The 15,728-nt window shown below is 41.6% G+C and overlaps 1 protein-coding gene across 2 annotated transcripts in view; it reads right to left on the bottom strand.

Annotated features, from left to right (window-relative positions):
* Positions 1-1,194: 1,194 nt before the first annotated feature.
* LOC139909299 (SPRY domain-containing SOCS box protein 4-like) overlaps positions 1,195-15,728 on the bottom strand; it is a 70,404-nt gene continuing 55,870 nt past the window's right edge. For both annotated transcript variants that reach the window (XM_071896327.2, XM_071896328.2), the window contains exon 3: positions 1,195-3,191. In XM_071896327.2, coding sequence (XP_071752428.1) covers positions 3,064-3,191 — 128 coding nt within the window. In that variant the 3' untranslated portion in view covers positions 1,195-3,063. The remainder of the gene's footprint in view (positions 3,192-15,728) is intronic.

Raw genomic sequence — 15,728 nt, 5'->3', positions numbered from 1 at the left:
GATAAGAACCCCCACTAAAAACATGCAAGAAGATTGTTGCCTGACCAGCGATGGACATTAAAAAAAAGAAGGTGATCCCCGGGTGCTGTAAATGCCTGCCCTGCGGAGGAAGGACGGGCCAAGATGAGAAAATGCGGAGGATAAATTTCACAGTGCCATTGAAAGCGTGTGTGTGCATGCGTTGTAGATGGTTGCATGTGACCAAATAAAGATGGGGTTTGTCCCTTCTGTTTCTGTAATGTCTGCATTCTCAGATCCCACTTGCCATTTTTGCACACTTTGATGCCCACTTTAGACTTTGAGTGCATCGATAGCTTGCTGGCTAAGTGAGGGCGTGTGAGCCGTATTTACAGCTAGCTGATGAGCAGCGCATTAGCTATTCTCTTTCTGAAGTGGAAACTGCAGGCTTGGCAATAGAGAGAGCATAGCCAAATGCTTTACAGTCCAATTTTCCCAGCCAAGGCCTCCCTCAGGGGATTACACGCTCCCTCAGACACAGTTAAAGATGCTAATGGAGTGTCTGCACAAGTTCAGCACCCATCAGGCTCTTTAGCGTCTTACTGCGTCAGCCTTGACTGTTTTTGGAATTTGTGATGTATTTTGGATGGCTTTAATATATATATATATTTTAGGAAGCATTCCTAAAAATTGTAAATGTAAAACGTAAAATGCCCTAAAAGCAATCTCATGCGCCCAGAGATGATGAAGTGTTTCTTTTTTACTAGTGATTGGACCCAAAATGACACTGCCTGTTTCTAGTGAGGCCCTACATAACATGAGTAAAACTATGACAGGAAGAAAGATAGAGAAAGAGTTATGAATATGACAGCAAGAACAGAAAGTGCAGTGAAAGATGTAAAACAAAGTGATGAAAAAGAGAGATGGCATGGACGTCAGCTGAGGTGTTGGGGTGTTGCGACACAGCTGGACTTGGGGTTGAACTGGATTCTCCAGAGCGTGACTGGTGCTCTTTCTCTCAGATAAACACAAGTGCCAAGCAGTCTCAGCACTGACGATGCGATAAATGAAACAATAGTTTCTTTTATTTGGCTTCACTCACGGTAAGCACAGTGCATGCACATTTACATGCTCACATGCTCTCACACAGGAAAGTACAGAAAGAGAGGTGGAGAGAAAGAGAGAGAGAGGTGGAGAGAGAGCAGGGCTAATGACAAAAGAAACATTCTAGAAACATTTCAAATTCACTTGGCTTTTATTCACATTTCACATCCGTTGAAGTCTCAACGGCACTTTCTGTCCATACATTCTACTACTTTTCTGAATGGCCCTTCTCTCCCCATCCCAACGGATGGAGATAGGAGATAAAACCACCACCACCAGCACTAAGAATAATAATAATATTATTAATAATAATAATAATAATAATAATAATAATAATAATAATAATAATAAAAGCAGCATTGGGTTGTACAAAAACTGATTCCTTTCTCCCATCATCACTATCATCTTTCCATTCAATTTACCTGAATGTAACCATCAATGATCAATTAAAAAAAACAAAAACATGGAACTAGCTCGTGATAAATAAACATCAAAACTTCATCATTCTACCATCATCAGAATCGGACTCCACACTCACAATAATAATAATAATAATAATAATAATGTAGGATACAAACTCAGAAGTAAAAAAGTGACTCAAGCCTTTTATAGGAAACAAAAAGATGATTGGTCTACAGTGTGTGCATGTGTGTGTGCTCACTGACGTGTGCACATGTGTGCGTGGATGTGTGTATGTGTGTGTGTGTGCGCGTGTGTATGTGTGTGTGGTTGTGCATTGGTCATCCACATCTTCTTCTGAGCCAAAAACACATCTGCCATGCCGCTGTAGCAGCAGTGGTCATAGATCCAGTATAGCTAGAATACATAGATCCAGTATGACTAGATCTGCTCCAGTCCTTTTTGTGGTCGTTAAGACAGTCGTGTGGGGAGCAGACAGACACTTCTGGGTACCAGCGGGTTACAGTAGGGTGCTACTACAGCAGGTGAGGCTCCTCATACTGTCCCCAGCCTGGACTGCCAACAGGGGGGCCATGACCCAAAGCTCCTACAGCATACAAAATGCACAACAATGTGTACAACCTCCGTACCTACTGCATACATTTCTGTACCCATGGCTTGGGATAAAATACTTCGTACGTGATTGATATCAAAATACACGTTTTTGTGTACTGTGTTCTCAGTGCAACTTAACACTAATTTAGACAGCAAGCTGCATTTCCTTTTTGTTTCTTTAATAGCAATGATGTCAGATGTATGCAAACTGCAAGGTAAGTTTGGCAGGCTGTTTTGTGTACTCGCTCATGAGGGGAATTTGCATACACTGCAGCCATTTTCTGATCAATTGTACTATTCTGTATGCAATATGAGCTTTTGGTGGGGCCCAAATCAATTGGGCAAAGATGACATTAGTGCTAAAATCCTCTTGGAAAACTGGGCTCTGTATGGCTGCTGCTAAAAGGTCTTGGGAAGTTTGCCTGTCACCTACACCAGGGGAGACCATGGGTATATAGAATAGTATCCAGTAGCAATGATATGGTCATTTATGTCAGAAAGGCCTCCAGGGATAGGATTAGTTAATGTGCTTTCTTGGCGCAGTTTTTATTTTTATCAGTAGGTGGCGGTAGCCTTATGGTGCTAAAACCACCATCTCTTTCACCACTTAACCACACCAAGCCATCAGAAGATGGATTCTCTTTCTGGATGAGCGAGACACTGATGAGACACCATCATCAATAATTTATCCAAAGTCCAAAATGGATGAAAAAGCAGCCCAAAAACTCAGGTATCCATTCTGTCCTTTGTTTGAAACCAGGGACCAGGTGTCATCATTCATCCACCAGTCTTTCTATCCATCCTTTTATCTGTCCATCTATAGCAGGACTATAGCGCTCTCAGTGTGGACATTCGGCCTGCGGACACCTTTTTGTCATCCTTCAGTCTATGTTTCTTTCATCCATCCTTCTCTGACTTTACGGTGGTCTGGTTTGTGTCCTTGTAGTCCCAGTTGACTCTGTGGTACTGGTTCAGGCTCTGTGTTAGTCACTGGTACTGGAGGTAATTCTTGAGGGACTGGGGCAGAGGGAGGCTCTCGATCTCCTGAAGCCGCTCCCGACCCAACGCCAGGCGGGCCGCACGCCGACACAGGTCCATCAGAGGAAGGGGCTCCGCTGGAGGTCGGGACAGAGAGAGAGAGAGATGAAAAAAGGTTAGGGCAAGATATTGGACGGCGTCCGTAAGGAAAACATGTCAGGTCAGAGCATAATACCACCTGTGTACAGTTTGAAATGTTACACTTTATGTGACTTTTTTGACTGTGTGTATGTGTTTGCATGTATGTTTATGTTTGCTGTATGTAAGTACAGTTGTGCCTCTGTCTTTTTTAAATGCATAATACATCTCCGTATTTGCTATGCATGAACGAATGATAGACAGAAGTAGAGAAGGTAGAAAGAGAGAAAAAAAGAGAGCGAGAGCGAAAGAGCTTCTTCTCCCTCACCCTCTCCAGGTGATGCACACCTTTAAATATTTCAGTTCACCTTTACCACCTACTCCTCACACACACCACTCACACACACCAGTGACACCAGTGCACCACCTGCTGTATGCATGATCCCCGTTTTCAATTTATAGAAACAGTACTATGGCTCCATATAACCACTAACACCCTTCTACGCCTTGACTTTCTAGCCAACTGTCAAATGCATTTTAAGCAAACTTTTGAAACGTCGCAAAAAATAAATTGCTAATTAGGTGCTTTTCCATCGACATCAAAAACCACCTGCACAAAATCTACAGGAAATATGGAAAGACACTTTACGCAGACTTCAAAAAATGCGTTTCCATCGCTATTTAACACATTTCTTTATCGACAAAAAAAACATTTCCACAGTGTAAAAACCTTTTTGTTGTAGTAGGAACTTTTATTGAAATTTCCTATTTCCATTCGGCCTTTCTAGTTCAATACATCATCATTTGCATAAAAATATTTGGTATTTCGGAGGAAGCCCGGCTTATGTCTAAATGTCTACATCTGTGTGTGTATGTGTATGTGTGTGTGTGTGTGTGTGTGTGTGTGTGTGTGTGTGTGTGTGTGTGTTATATGCCCACTTTGCCTTCTATATTCTGAGTCTGCCTCCTCTCCACTGACCTTCTTCTTTATACAGACATTAAAGAGGCAACAGAAACAGGATACAGTGACTGGTCTGGGCTGTAGGGCATAGCAGACCGCAAAGGAGAGGAGGCAAGATAGCAAAGCAAGCAACCTGTTTTTATTTTTTTTGTGATGTTGTTGTTGTTGTTGTACAATCAGATGAATGCCTGTGTGAGGCCCCACCACCCACCGACCCAATCTTGTGGTAATTCCTGTCTCCCACACTCTCACAAAAACCAAAACATTTTTTTAAAAAGAGAGGCATTACATAAAAACAATGGATCCATTCATTGGATGCATTTTTCACTTTTTCAATGACCAGCTCAGGAGACACCTATCTGATGAAAACTGAATTTTTCACAGCCACAGTTGTTCCATGACTGAATTTTTGTGAATCTGTCCCTTGGTTATCCGAGCTATCTTCACCATCATTACTTTCACCAACAATGTTGCAAAGAGGTTATGTTTTAACCCCTGTCTGTCTGTCTGTCTGTCTGTCTGTCTGTCTGTCTGTCTGTCTGTTTTTTTAGCATCATATCTCAAAAAGTTACAAATGGGTTTGGCGGACATTTTGGTACAATGTCCACCAAATTGGACAATTTGGTGGACAGATAGCTCTTGGCCCAAAGATCAGTTGATGAGATTTTGGTGATGATCTGGATCTGGGATTTCCAACATTAGACTATTTTATTTTTTTAGCTGTAACTATTATGCTGCATTCAAAAAAATCAAACCTGGAAGACAAACAATAAACAAACATAAACCGTGATGGAGGCTGCAGTTTTGCAAGTTGGAGAACTGTTCAGCGTTGGCAGAGGTTTGCCTTCTAGTTTTGTAATTACAGACTTGCTTACATAACTCCAATGATGTTCTTTTTCCTTCTCCCCTCACTGAATGTTCACTTTGTGATTGGCCCTGCAGCCTCACTCACATGAGTCTTATTGTCTCATTAATTTAAATTTATAATAATGACCACGTCTGATTGACTTAATTACATTGCACGGCAGAGTGGGTGGGAGGTGGGGCATACATTACCCAAATGAACTCTGTGATCCAATCCCCCCTCCCCCCACCCAACCCTTCCACCTGGGACTAGATGCAAACAGACACACACACACACACAGAGCTTACGCGCAGCAGCCTTTAAACTCGGTGACCCCCACCACCATGCCAGCCAACCATCACTACACCAACACTGACAGCAAATGAATGCAAACCCTTCTGGAAGAAAACTCAGGGAAATGGGGCACAAAGACAACAATGAACACTCATTCAAATGGAAAGGGGGGGGAGGGAGGGAGAGAGAGACAGAGCAATAGTCAGAGGAAGGGGAATGGTATAGAGAAGGGATGAGGAGGATAGCTAAAAAGTCAGAGAGAAGCAGAGAGGCAGAGATTAAGAGGATTGAGAGGAAGGTATGAAGAAAGGAAGACTTAACAATCGGAGATAGGATTTAAACGGACACAACGGGGCAGCCTGAGCAGGATGTAGAGGGCAAAGACCTCAGGAGAAAGTCTGGGATGATTGGGTGTACATGTGTAAAGCTGAGTCCTAGAAAAAGGACTTCTTTGTCAATGGAGATCTCCAATGGGATAATAAGTCTTGGACCGGGCTTAAATCAATCGTATGTACCACAATTTTGGAGGTGTGAAGTGCTTTTACGAAGATACTGGCTGACATGTGAGCACAGCTAGCCTGTCAGTCTCTCTCTCTCCCTGCTGTTCTTCTTTAGGAAAAACCACATCACCACCGTCCGTTGTAATTCTGGATGTCCTCTGCCACCTGCTTTTGTAGCTGCACCACTGTGTTCAAGGTTAAACACTGAAGATAGAGCAGAGCCCTGCCCAGACACACACACACGCACGCACATACAGTACATATATACACAGACACACTTCAGCCATACACATCTACGCCTGAATGTGCACACACACGCTCACAGAAAACAGAAGACATACATGGCACACACTTTTGCACGAGTTTCCAACACTTCTGCAGAGTCTCAATAGACCGCAGTGCTGCATTCAGCTTGACCTCTGTTTGCCTCTCTATTACACTGCCATTATGAGAGCTGCTCTTATCACATAATAGGATATAAATGAATGTTATTGTATAGTGGTTGAGTGGCATCAACAACAAATACAGTGAGGTCTAGAGGAGTGATTCACACTACAATAATAAGTCACTCTGTATATGGTGAAAGGCAGCATCTGCGCAAATATAGATGCGTGCATATAAACACGCTCAGGGTGAGTTGTAATGAGCAGATCACAGTGGGTAAAGTTAATGTTGGACCTAAATGTGGTTAGAATGTGAAAGCTCATAAAACAACACAACAGGCCCTCATTACTCGGCCTAAATATAGACCCAGCAGAAACAAACAGTGATGCTAAGCTGGCTTTACTGCCTCCCTGGCTAATGACCAGGGAGAGACAGAAAGACAGAGAGAGACATCACAAGTATTCACTGATACCATGTTTTAACCTGGCTTTCAAAATTTGACATTTTTACTGTGATGTTTGGCAAAAACAGAATATAATGTATGTGTACAGTATATATTGTTGGTATATACTGTATACCAACAATGATATGGCATTTACTATTGCACATGAGCACATGCATGACAACACACAGACACACATACTGGCACGTGCACACAAACTCAACAAGCCTTATTTTCCTACACATAAACAGTTGGCCCATTAGCTGTACTGGAGAAAAATACTCATTTGTCCTGGCGACTGACAGAGAAAAACAGCTATTTCAGCCGAGGGGTGAACTGAAACCACAGAAGACTGGATTTGAAAATGTCAATTTGTGGTTATTATTGCTAAAACAATTTATAAATCTGGGCAGCCAAGCCGTACGTGCGTGCGTGCGTGCGTGCGTGCGTGCGTGCGTGCGTGCGTGCGTGCGTGTGTGTGTGTGTATGTGTGCATGCATGCCTGTGCAGGTATCTATCAAGGGAAGCAATTTTGTACCAAATCCAATTAATTTGAGCATGCTCATAGGCTCTTTAGTGCTCAGTTATGTGGAGACAATTTCACCAGGAATCACTGTGGTAGCTAAGAGGAGGGAGCCACCATCATCTCTCTCACTCTCTCTCTCTCTCTCTCTTTCCCTCTAGTGAAAACACTGGGAGAGCCTAAAATTATGAGAAATGGTCAATGGACATAAGTAATACATATTTTCTATTGGTACTGCACCAACTCCCTCGAGCCTACATCAAGAGTATAGCAGCCTCTGTTAATGAAACGCAGGAAGACATCAAAATACCCTCAAATCCTCAGGAGGAGCCGTTTCTACCTTAGTACTAACTAATGTGGGTCCAAAATTAGCACTGCTTTGTCTGCCAGACAAAATCAGATATCTATTCACAGATATTGTTGTAGCTCTAGGTACCACGAAGCCATGCGTAATTGTTATTTATTATAAGTTAGAATCATCTCCGTTAATCATCCAAAGCCCTCTAGATAGGTATAATGGCCTTGTGTTGCATTATACAGGTAATTATCATTAGCTGTGCATAATAACTACTATTGGAGTGCTGCATTGAAGATAGGATTCCACTATGATTGTTCATGGCACATTTTTGTTATGCTTTATCCTATCAGCATATCCTAAATTGGTGAGATAAGATAATGAGGTGAGTTACTCAGGATTATCAACAGTGGGTAGCTCACTCATGCATCACTACACATTAAGCCCCATATGAAAAATTAATTTCCAAAACACTGCACTATGTATCAATTTTGGGCCAAAATCATTACCTGAAGTTAAAAGTGTTGTTCATTTTGTCAGCCAAAGACTCAAACAACCTACCATCCTGTACATTACTTTCCATCATTTGTTTAATTTTGCACCATCAATAACTTTGTATAAATAGCTGCCACCTTTTCTCAAATGATTATCTCATTCTGGAGGTCTTTTGGGAGTGTGAATGGTAATGCAGATTCATCGGTTTGTCTTCAGATTATAATGGCTTTCTTTTTTACTGCTGGAATTAACACTCCCACGCAGAAAGAAGGGGAATTATAATGATAAAAAAGTGACTGTACGTTTAAGCATGCTTTGAGTGCTGAGAAAAATAAAAAAAATATAGAAAAATAGTAGAAAGTTGTGCAGGAGCTGCTGCAACTGGCATCCACTAGGTCAGCAGCATCTTGATAAATGAATAGAATGAAGGGAGGTGTACTTTATTCTGACAAGCACAGATGCAACCACAGCGATATAAACATGGGGCTTTGAGCCACTGCACAAATGAAGCTGGACCTGTATGAATATTGTGAGAACGTGAATACTGTTGAGGGCTAATGAGCAATATCAGACAACATGGGTGATCTGATCCCTGCTAGTTAATCACTTCTTTTCTGGTGAGACATTTTGTATGGATATGAATTGAGACCCCAGATGTGCTGTGATGGGAACAAGAGGTAATGGGGGTAACACAATGTGACATGACACCTGTAATGAGCTGTAATGCACTGCATTGCAGGATTCATTGTTTATAGACAATGATAATGGGAGAGAGGGCAAAAATGGCCAAGGCAGCATCGCTTTTATGATGGATATAAAAACTAACGAGAGGGGAGGGCAGGGGCAGAATAATGCTTAACAGATATTCAGTGAGTTTAAAAGAGAGAGTAGAGAGAGAGAGAGAGAGAGTCAGTGGGAGAGGAGAGAGGAAATGATTAAACAAAATACTGAACAGGAGGGTTTAGAGCTGAACAATTAATCGAAAAAAAAAAATCGAAACTGCAATATGACCTCACAATTTGACCCTTGACCCTGCAATTTCCAAATCACAGAGGCTGCAATTAATTTCTTAAGGGAGCGGGGAGTAATGTTTGGCCCATGAATCAAGTACAGTATTGGTGAAAACCTTTCATCAGACTCAAACTCAGTAAATCCTGCACACTGACATCTGACAATTTTTAACAAAATCACTGTTCTTTAAACAATTTTAAAGTTCTAAAAAATGTATCACCAGAAAAACTTGTGATGATAAGAATCGCAGTTTAAATCGCAATTGCAATATTCTGTCAAATAATCCCAATTAGATATATTTTTCAGCCCTAGTGGAGTTGTACAGAGTGGCGCCTCAGGGTGCAAATGAGCAACCAGACCACAACAACATATAGAATGGACGGTGCAGGAAAACATGATCCCCTGCTCTCCTCTCCTCTCTCCCCTATCTCTTGTCTTCTTCCCTCCTTTGGCCATCTCATCTGTAATGATACTCCTCTCTCCTCTCTCCTCCCCTCTTCCCCCCTTCCCCCCCCTCTCCTTTTCTCCCACAATGCTGCACTCCCCTCCTCTCTTGCTTTCTCCTATCCTGTTCATGCCTCTTCTTCGCTGCCCCTCGTTCACGCCTTCCTCTAACCTTTTTTCTCTTGTCTCTGCAAGGTCAGAATGTTTGATCTGTTCTGGCACATTAGGTGTAATATCATTCTGAAGAACACACGTACATATACGCACACATACACACACACACACACACAAATATACACACATACTAACATGTGAGGAGATGCACATGTAAAAATAAATAACCCCATGCCTGCACACACATACACACCTTGTCCTCCCTCAGAGTGTAATCGAACAATTAATGTTAACACGTAAAGCTCAATAATGTGACCTCTGCTGCATTTCATGCCTTTCAATCCTATACATCCAATGCTGAGCTTTTCTCTCTTAATCCAATGCTACACTATCGATCCAGTGCTTTGTGTTTTTCCTGTAACATGAAACACACACACACAAACACACCCAGACACACGTAAGAACAAACAGACACAAATACAAATGCATATGCATGGTCACGCAGACAGTAAATCAACAAACCTGGTGTAAACACACACACATCCGCAAATCAAGAAAGACGTTACAAAACAAATGCTGCCATGCTGTGAAGTAAACACACACAAAATCGAACGCACACACACGCGCTTCCCTGTTATACTTTTGGCAAATTTACAGAGGCAAAGAGGAGGCTTTGAGCTCTGTCAAGGACAAATAGGCTCAATAGATACACATGGGCCAGGAGAGCTAACTGGGTTTGGTACGATCTCTCTTCACACCTGTTAGCAAAGTGAATAATTCTCACCTGTTAAAGTGAATAATTCTCACCTGTTAAAGTGAATAATTCTCACCATTTTATAGTCTTGCAGCAGAGAAATGTCCCTATATCTGACATCACAGCAGGCTAATGAAAATAGTTGTTTACATTTGATGGATGATGTAAAACAAGGTGATTTAGAAGGGAGTCGAAGAGTCTTAAGTTATGAAAGTCCTTAATGTGAAGAAACTCTGAAATATACCACAAAATAATAGTTAGCTAACTTACAATAGCAAAGCAATAAGGGTGAAATATTATATAGGAACTTTAACACTTAACAGGATTCAAACTAAGGTTGTTACAGGATTTTGCTGCATGTCCAAATAGAGACCCAAATTGATAACCTCTTGTTAGGTTTTCAGGGAGCTGCAGACTGCCAAACATAACAGACTCAGAAATGTACAGAGCGCAGCGCCCATATAGACACTCCAAACAGAAACTTGGACAGATCGTGTAGCCGGAGCGCATGAAAACTGGGAAGAGACTCAGCCCAAGAGGAAACTACGCTGCTTGCCAGCATAAATTATACCTGTAACCCGTAACCTGCCAAGCTGTTTTGATTCATACATTACACAGTAAAACCAACAGACGAATTGAACTAGCGCTCTTAAGGGGGCGTTAAGTAATCTATCGACACAGCTTACAGATGGTGGCCTGTAACTAAAACTAATAATAAAGTCAAAAATAGAGGAGATTCACAGTGTCTCAAAATTTCAATGTATGGCGAGTTGTTTCAAAACAAAGTACAGGCCGGAAAATGAGTTTTGAAAGACAGAAATCCCAGTAACAATCAATCTTATCAAACATATTTTGTGCTATGGGCCTACAACACAATGTAAAATAATAAACAGAAGGCCTGGACTGTATACCTGCAGTAAATGACTATGTGCTTGATACAACGACGCATCAAAACCCCCCTAATAATGTTTCAAAGGGGAATTAACAGTCCACTCAGAACATAAACAGAACATTTTGAATCTTGTATCTCATATACAGTGAAGCATTTGGGGCAGTGAGCTAAGGATTTCATAACAAAAGATGGGTAATAGGAAGAATAGCCTTATTCAAAGCAAAAAAAGAAAGCAGCACATGCAGCCTCACTCTTTGAGAATAGCGTCCTCCTATCCAAAAACATGAGACAGAGAACACTCAATACTGCCAAACACCAACGTCCTTCACAGGCAGAGAGGGAAGTTGGCGTTATCCATAACTAATGTACCTCCGGTGGTATCCGGTATCCTCTTCCCCAACTCATTGTGTAAAGCTACCAGTTGAAGGCACACTCACACTTTAAAATAGATGCAGCCATCATTAGAAGTCCCAGTTTTTGCACATTTTGCAGCGCTCCTGCAGCACTGTTGCTGAAACCCACAGAGGAATAGTTTGGTAAGTGCTGCTGTGGGAGTTACAGGCTACCAGCATAGTTTTACTTTGTCCATCAAGCACACATTTAGGAGAGCAGGGTGTGAAAACCCTTTTTTCTGAAGCCTTCCCTGAACAACCTCCATCTTAAGTTTCAGCTAGAACTAACTTTGGTCCTTAAATTGGTTTTGCAGATCCTGTGGTATGAGTCATCCCTTGCTGGCCAAGCGAGCGCCATGCAGAAGGATGGGCACTGTGGGCAGAGCTGGCTGGTACAGGGGAGCTGGTGGTAATACAAGCCCTCACCGCGTTTCTTTTTAAAGCCCTGCATCTCTCTTTACCATCCTGCATTACTGTAAATCCACTGTTCGCTGCCTCCTCAGGGACGAGAGGGACAGAGATGAGAGAAACAGGAGGAGGCGAGATAGGAAGAAGTACAAGGATGAGAGAAGAGAGGAGGACAGGGGGAGAGGAAGGGGAGATGAGGAGGAGAATGATGGGGAAAAGATGAGAAGAGGACACGAGACAGGGAGAAAGGAGGATGAGCACAAATAGGAAAGAGAGGGTGAAGTGGAGGAAAGGAAAGAGAAATGAAAGAAGAAGGCAGTAGCACAGCCAGCCTGACCGACCCTCAGATATCCTTGACAGTCACAAATGATAAATCCACATCAGAAAATCATACGCTGCTCAGGTTATGGTCCTTATTCCAATAGATGACAATATTCAGAGAAAATTGTTTATAATTTGCAAAGCACATATTCAGTAATATTCTTGTTTCCATGTAGTTGCACATAGTCCATTTAAACATGATCAACCATCCTTTGCGCAAAACACACTCATGTTGGTCTACTGTGGCATACCCTTTGTGTTTATTTCCTACAAGTTCTGAGAATGACTGACATGAGTGAAGATACCTTGTTAACTATCTGACAGAGAAAAGCGGATATAAACACTCTCAAATGGGAAACTTTCATGAAAAAATGTAGTTGGAATAAGGTAGCATAGCTGGAATGAAGCGTATGTCAACACACGACTTCAACAATCCAACTCATATATATACTGTGTATATGCTTCCTGTTTGAATGGTATAAATACTTCGAATAAAAACTCAGAGTGAGATAACTGGAATAATCTTATCTTATTCATTCAGGATAGCACTGGAATACTGCTATACATGTAAACATACTCAGTGTAGATTCACCTGCCTGGTGTAATAAGGGTTGAATAAAAAAAGATGGTTCTTGTGGGATTTTTTAAATAAAAATCATAAAGATGCCATTTGTTGTTATATAAAATCTTTTCTGACTTAAAAAACTATCTTCTAGTACAAAACTGTTTCCTTTTTGTCCTTGGGAGTCTAGAGGATAGAGAAATAAACATAAAAGGAATACAAAAATATATAATTTATAGCGGAAAACAAATAAATAAAATAAACTGTATATATATATATATATATACACACACACACACACACACACACACACACACACACATATATACACACTGTAAATATGTATATAGGACCAATGTCCAGATGTGAAAAGTAGCCTACATATAATGTAAGCTAAAAGGTCACCTACTTATATAGAGGATTAGAAAAGCTTGCCGCATGTGTGTGTGTGTGTGTGTGTGTGTCAGATAAAGGAGAAGAAGGAAGGAGAAGGGGATGAGAGAGAGTGGTAGAAACAGAGAGGGAGAGACTGAGATAGTGATGAGGTAAAGGATTAGAGGAGAAGGGATCAGAAAGCAAAGATCAAAACAGAATAGAGGAAAAACAACATGGGAGGAGAGATGCAACTAGGATGAGATAAAAGGTGAAAGAGAGGAGAGACGTGGGGGAACTTTGCCTAGCTAATGTGTCTTTGCATTGCAGTAGGTTCAGAAGGGGGATGTGCCAGTGAAGATGGGAAAACCACACATACACACATGTGCATGAACACACACGTGCGTGCACACACACACACACACACACACACACACACACGTCAGGTGGGCTCTTATTACTAACCTGACACGGAGCAAGGGATTGAGACAGACTGAGATAAAACCCATGGCTGATCCTTCACTAGCTTTGCCTATTGAGCTGGAGTGTGTGCGTCTGTGTGCACGTTTTGCTCACACCCGCTAAAGCGAGAAAAAAGGGGAGAGAAGAAAAACACGCCAAAGGAGAGGTAAGGAAGGCCGGAAGGCAAGAGCGAGAGAAAGCAGGGGAAAGAAAGGTGTAATTTTACACTGGAGTATACCATTGCACCTCCCTCATGTTCTAAATTAGAAATCCTCTGATTTACAGGATAAGGTAAAAGCCCTTGACTTCAGAGCAGAATAGAGCGGTACTCAAGGTTATGTAGCACTATCACTATGGTTCTCTCTCCACCTACACGTATAACTTGCCGCTGAATGCGACAAGTTCACGTCCGTTCGCTGGTGGTCGTTCTGGGAAACGTAGGAAATCGCGAACTGAAGTAGAAGTAGACGAGGCAGGTTGAGGGAAAGTGGGTTCACCAAAAAAGTTAATCACAAAACAATTCCTGGAATACATTGAACATCAGAGATTGATGATACATAATGGTGTAAGAGGGTGGATTTTTTCTTCCAACTACAATGGCCATTCCAAATGAAATGGCATGTTGCATATGGTGGAAGATTAGTTTTGATATATACAGTGCCAATATTTATAGGCATAGAGATACAGGACACTTCATGGTACAGCCTACACAGATGCATGCATGCAAACAGGCAGGCACACACAAACACTTGAACAAACACATACTCGACTGCTCATACATGCCAAAAAAACATACACCAGTCACAGTGCATATACAGACACAAAAGCTGACATACATAGCGCACACACACGCACAAACACACACACAGAACCAGAGTAGACATAGTATAATCTGTCAGGCAGATGGGCTCAGATTAAGGGCCCAGACTGACCAAACATGTGAGCACTGATACTGTGAGAGAGAGAGAGAGGGAGAGAGAGAGAGAGAGATCCAACAATCCAGGTTATCAAAAAGGCCAGCACACCAGCAAATTCCACACAAACAAGTCACGTGGAGGAACCTTGACTGGTGTAAAATGTGAGAGGCTCATTGTTTAAAAGCAACCTCACACACACACCTGCGCTGTTATGATGGCTGTAAAACATGCCAGTGTACACAAGCAGCATGTGGGCCGTGTGTGTGAGGGGGGAGAGCAGGACTTTGACACACCAAGCAAGTAACCATCACAGTCAGGTGCATTTATTTTCTGACACCATACTAGATCATTTCATTTGTGCATTGTGGTCGGTGCACGCATGTATGTGTATGCATGTGTCAAAGCATTTCAATTATGCTCTAGCCCATCTTAGCATATAGATGCATACAGTAGCAGCAGAAATCACAGCTTATTACACCTTACACACACACACACACACACACACACACACAAACAGGGAGGGGACGTGTTAGCATTAAGAAAGAAATGTATATCAGACTCGCTCTCTTTGTTTACCACAAGCTGGGTGGCTAGCCAGCATGACACAACACATTAATGTTAATCATTCCTTGGTCCTCGTATATCTAAGAAGTTGCGCAATTGAGGCATCTCTACAATTCAATTTTTACTTATTGGAAGTACATTTTACTGCTTATCAATGTCAACTAAAACTCTGCATAATGATATTTTTTTAGCTTGTTAAACATCAGCGTATTTGTTGCATGGCAATAGTAGTTTATTGAGTAACCTACATTCAATCAGGAAGTACTGGGGCCTTTCTCAATTCATTGACATAATTCTAGGTAGATATAGTCTATACAGCCTCCTTAACTAACCAACTTTAGTCCAACTATTGTAAACAAGCTCCATATTGCCCGTCAAAAGCCATTCAACACTAAGCAACACTCGTGAAACAATGATTGACAATGACAAAAATCTAAAATCTTCCTATAAAACAGTAAAGCATCACAATTCCAGGAAGATTTTTTAAAGTTCAAGACTTTAAAGAGAGTTTCATGAATAGAAAACAACAGCTTCATAGGAACCATAAAAAGTTTTGATAGTCTTATATATCTCTAGGTTGACGAG

The sequence above is a fragment of the Centroberyx gerrardi genome, chromosome 13 (assembly GCF_048128805.1).
Source record: "Centroberyx gerrardi isolate f3 chromosome 13, fCenGer3.hap1.cur.20231027, whole genome shotgun sequence".
In the NCBI taxonomy this organism is placed as follows: Eukaryota; Metazoa; Chordata; class Actinopteri; order Beryciformes; family Berycidae; genus Centroberyx; species Centroberyx gerrardi.
Note: the sequence above shows the minus strand (reverse complement) of the source record. Positions and strands in the feature narration are given on the sequence as shown.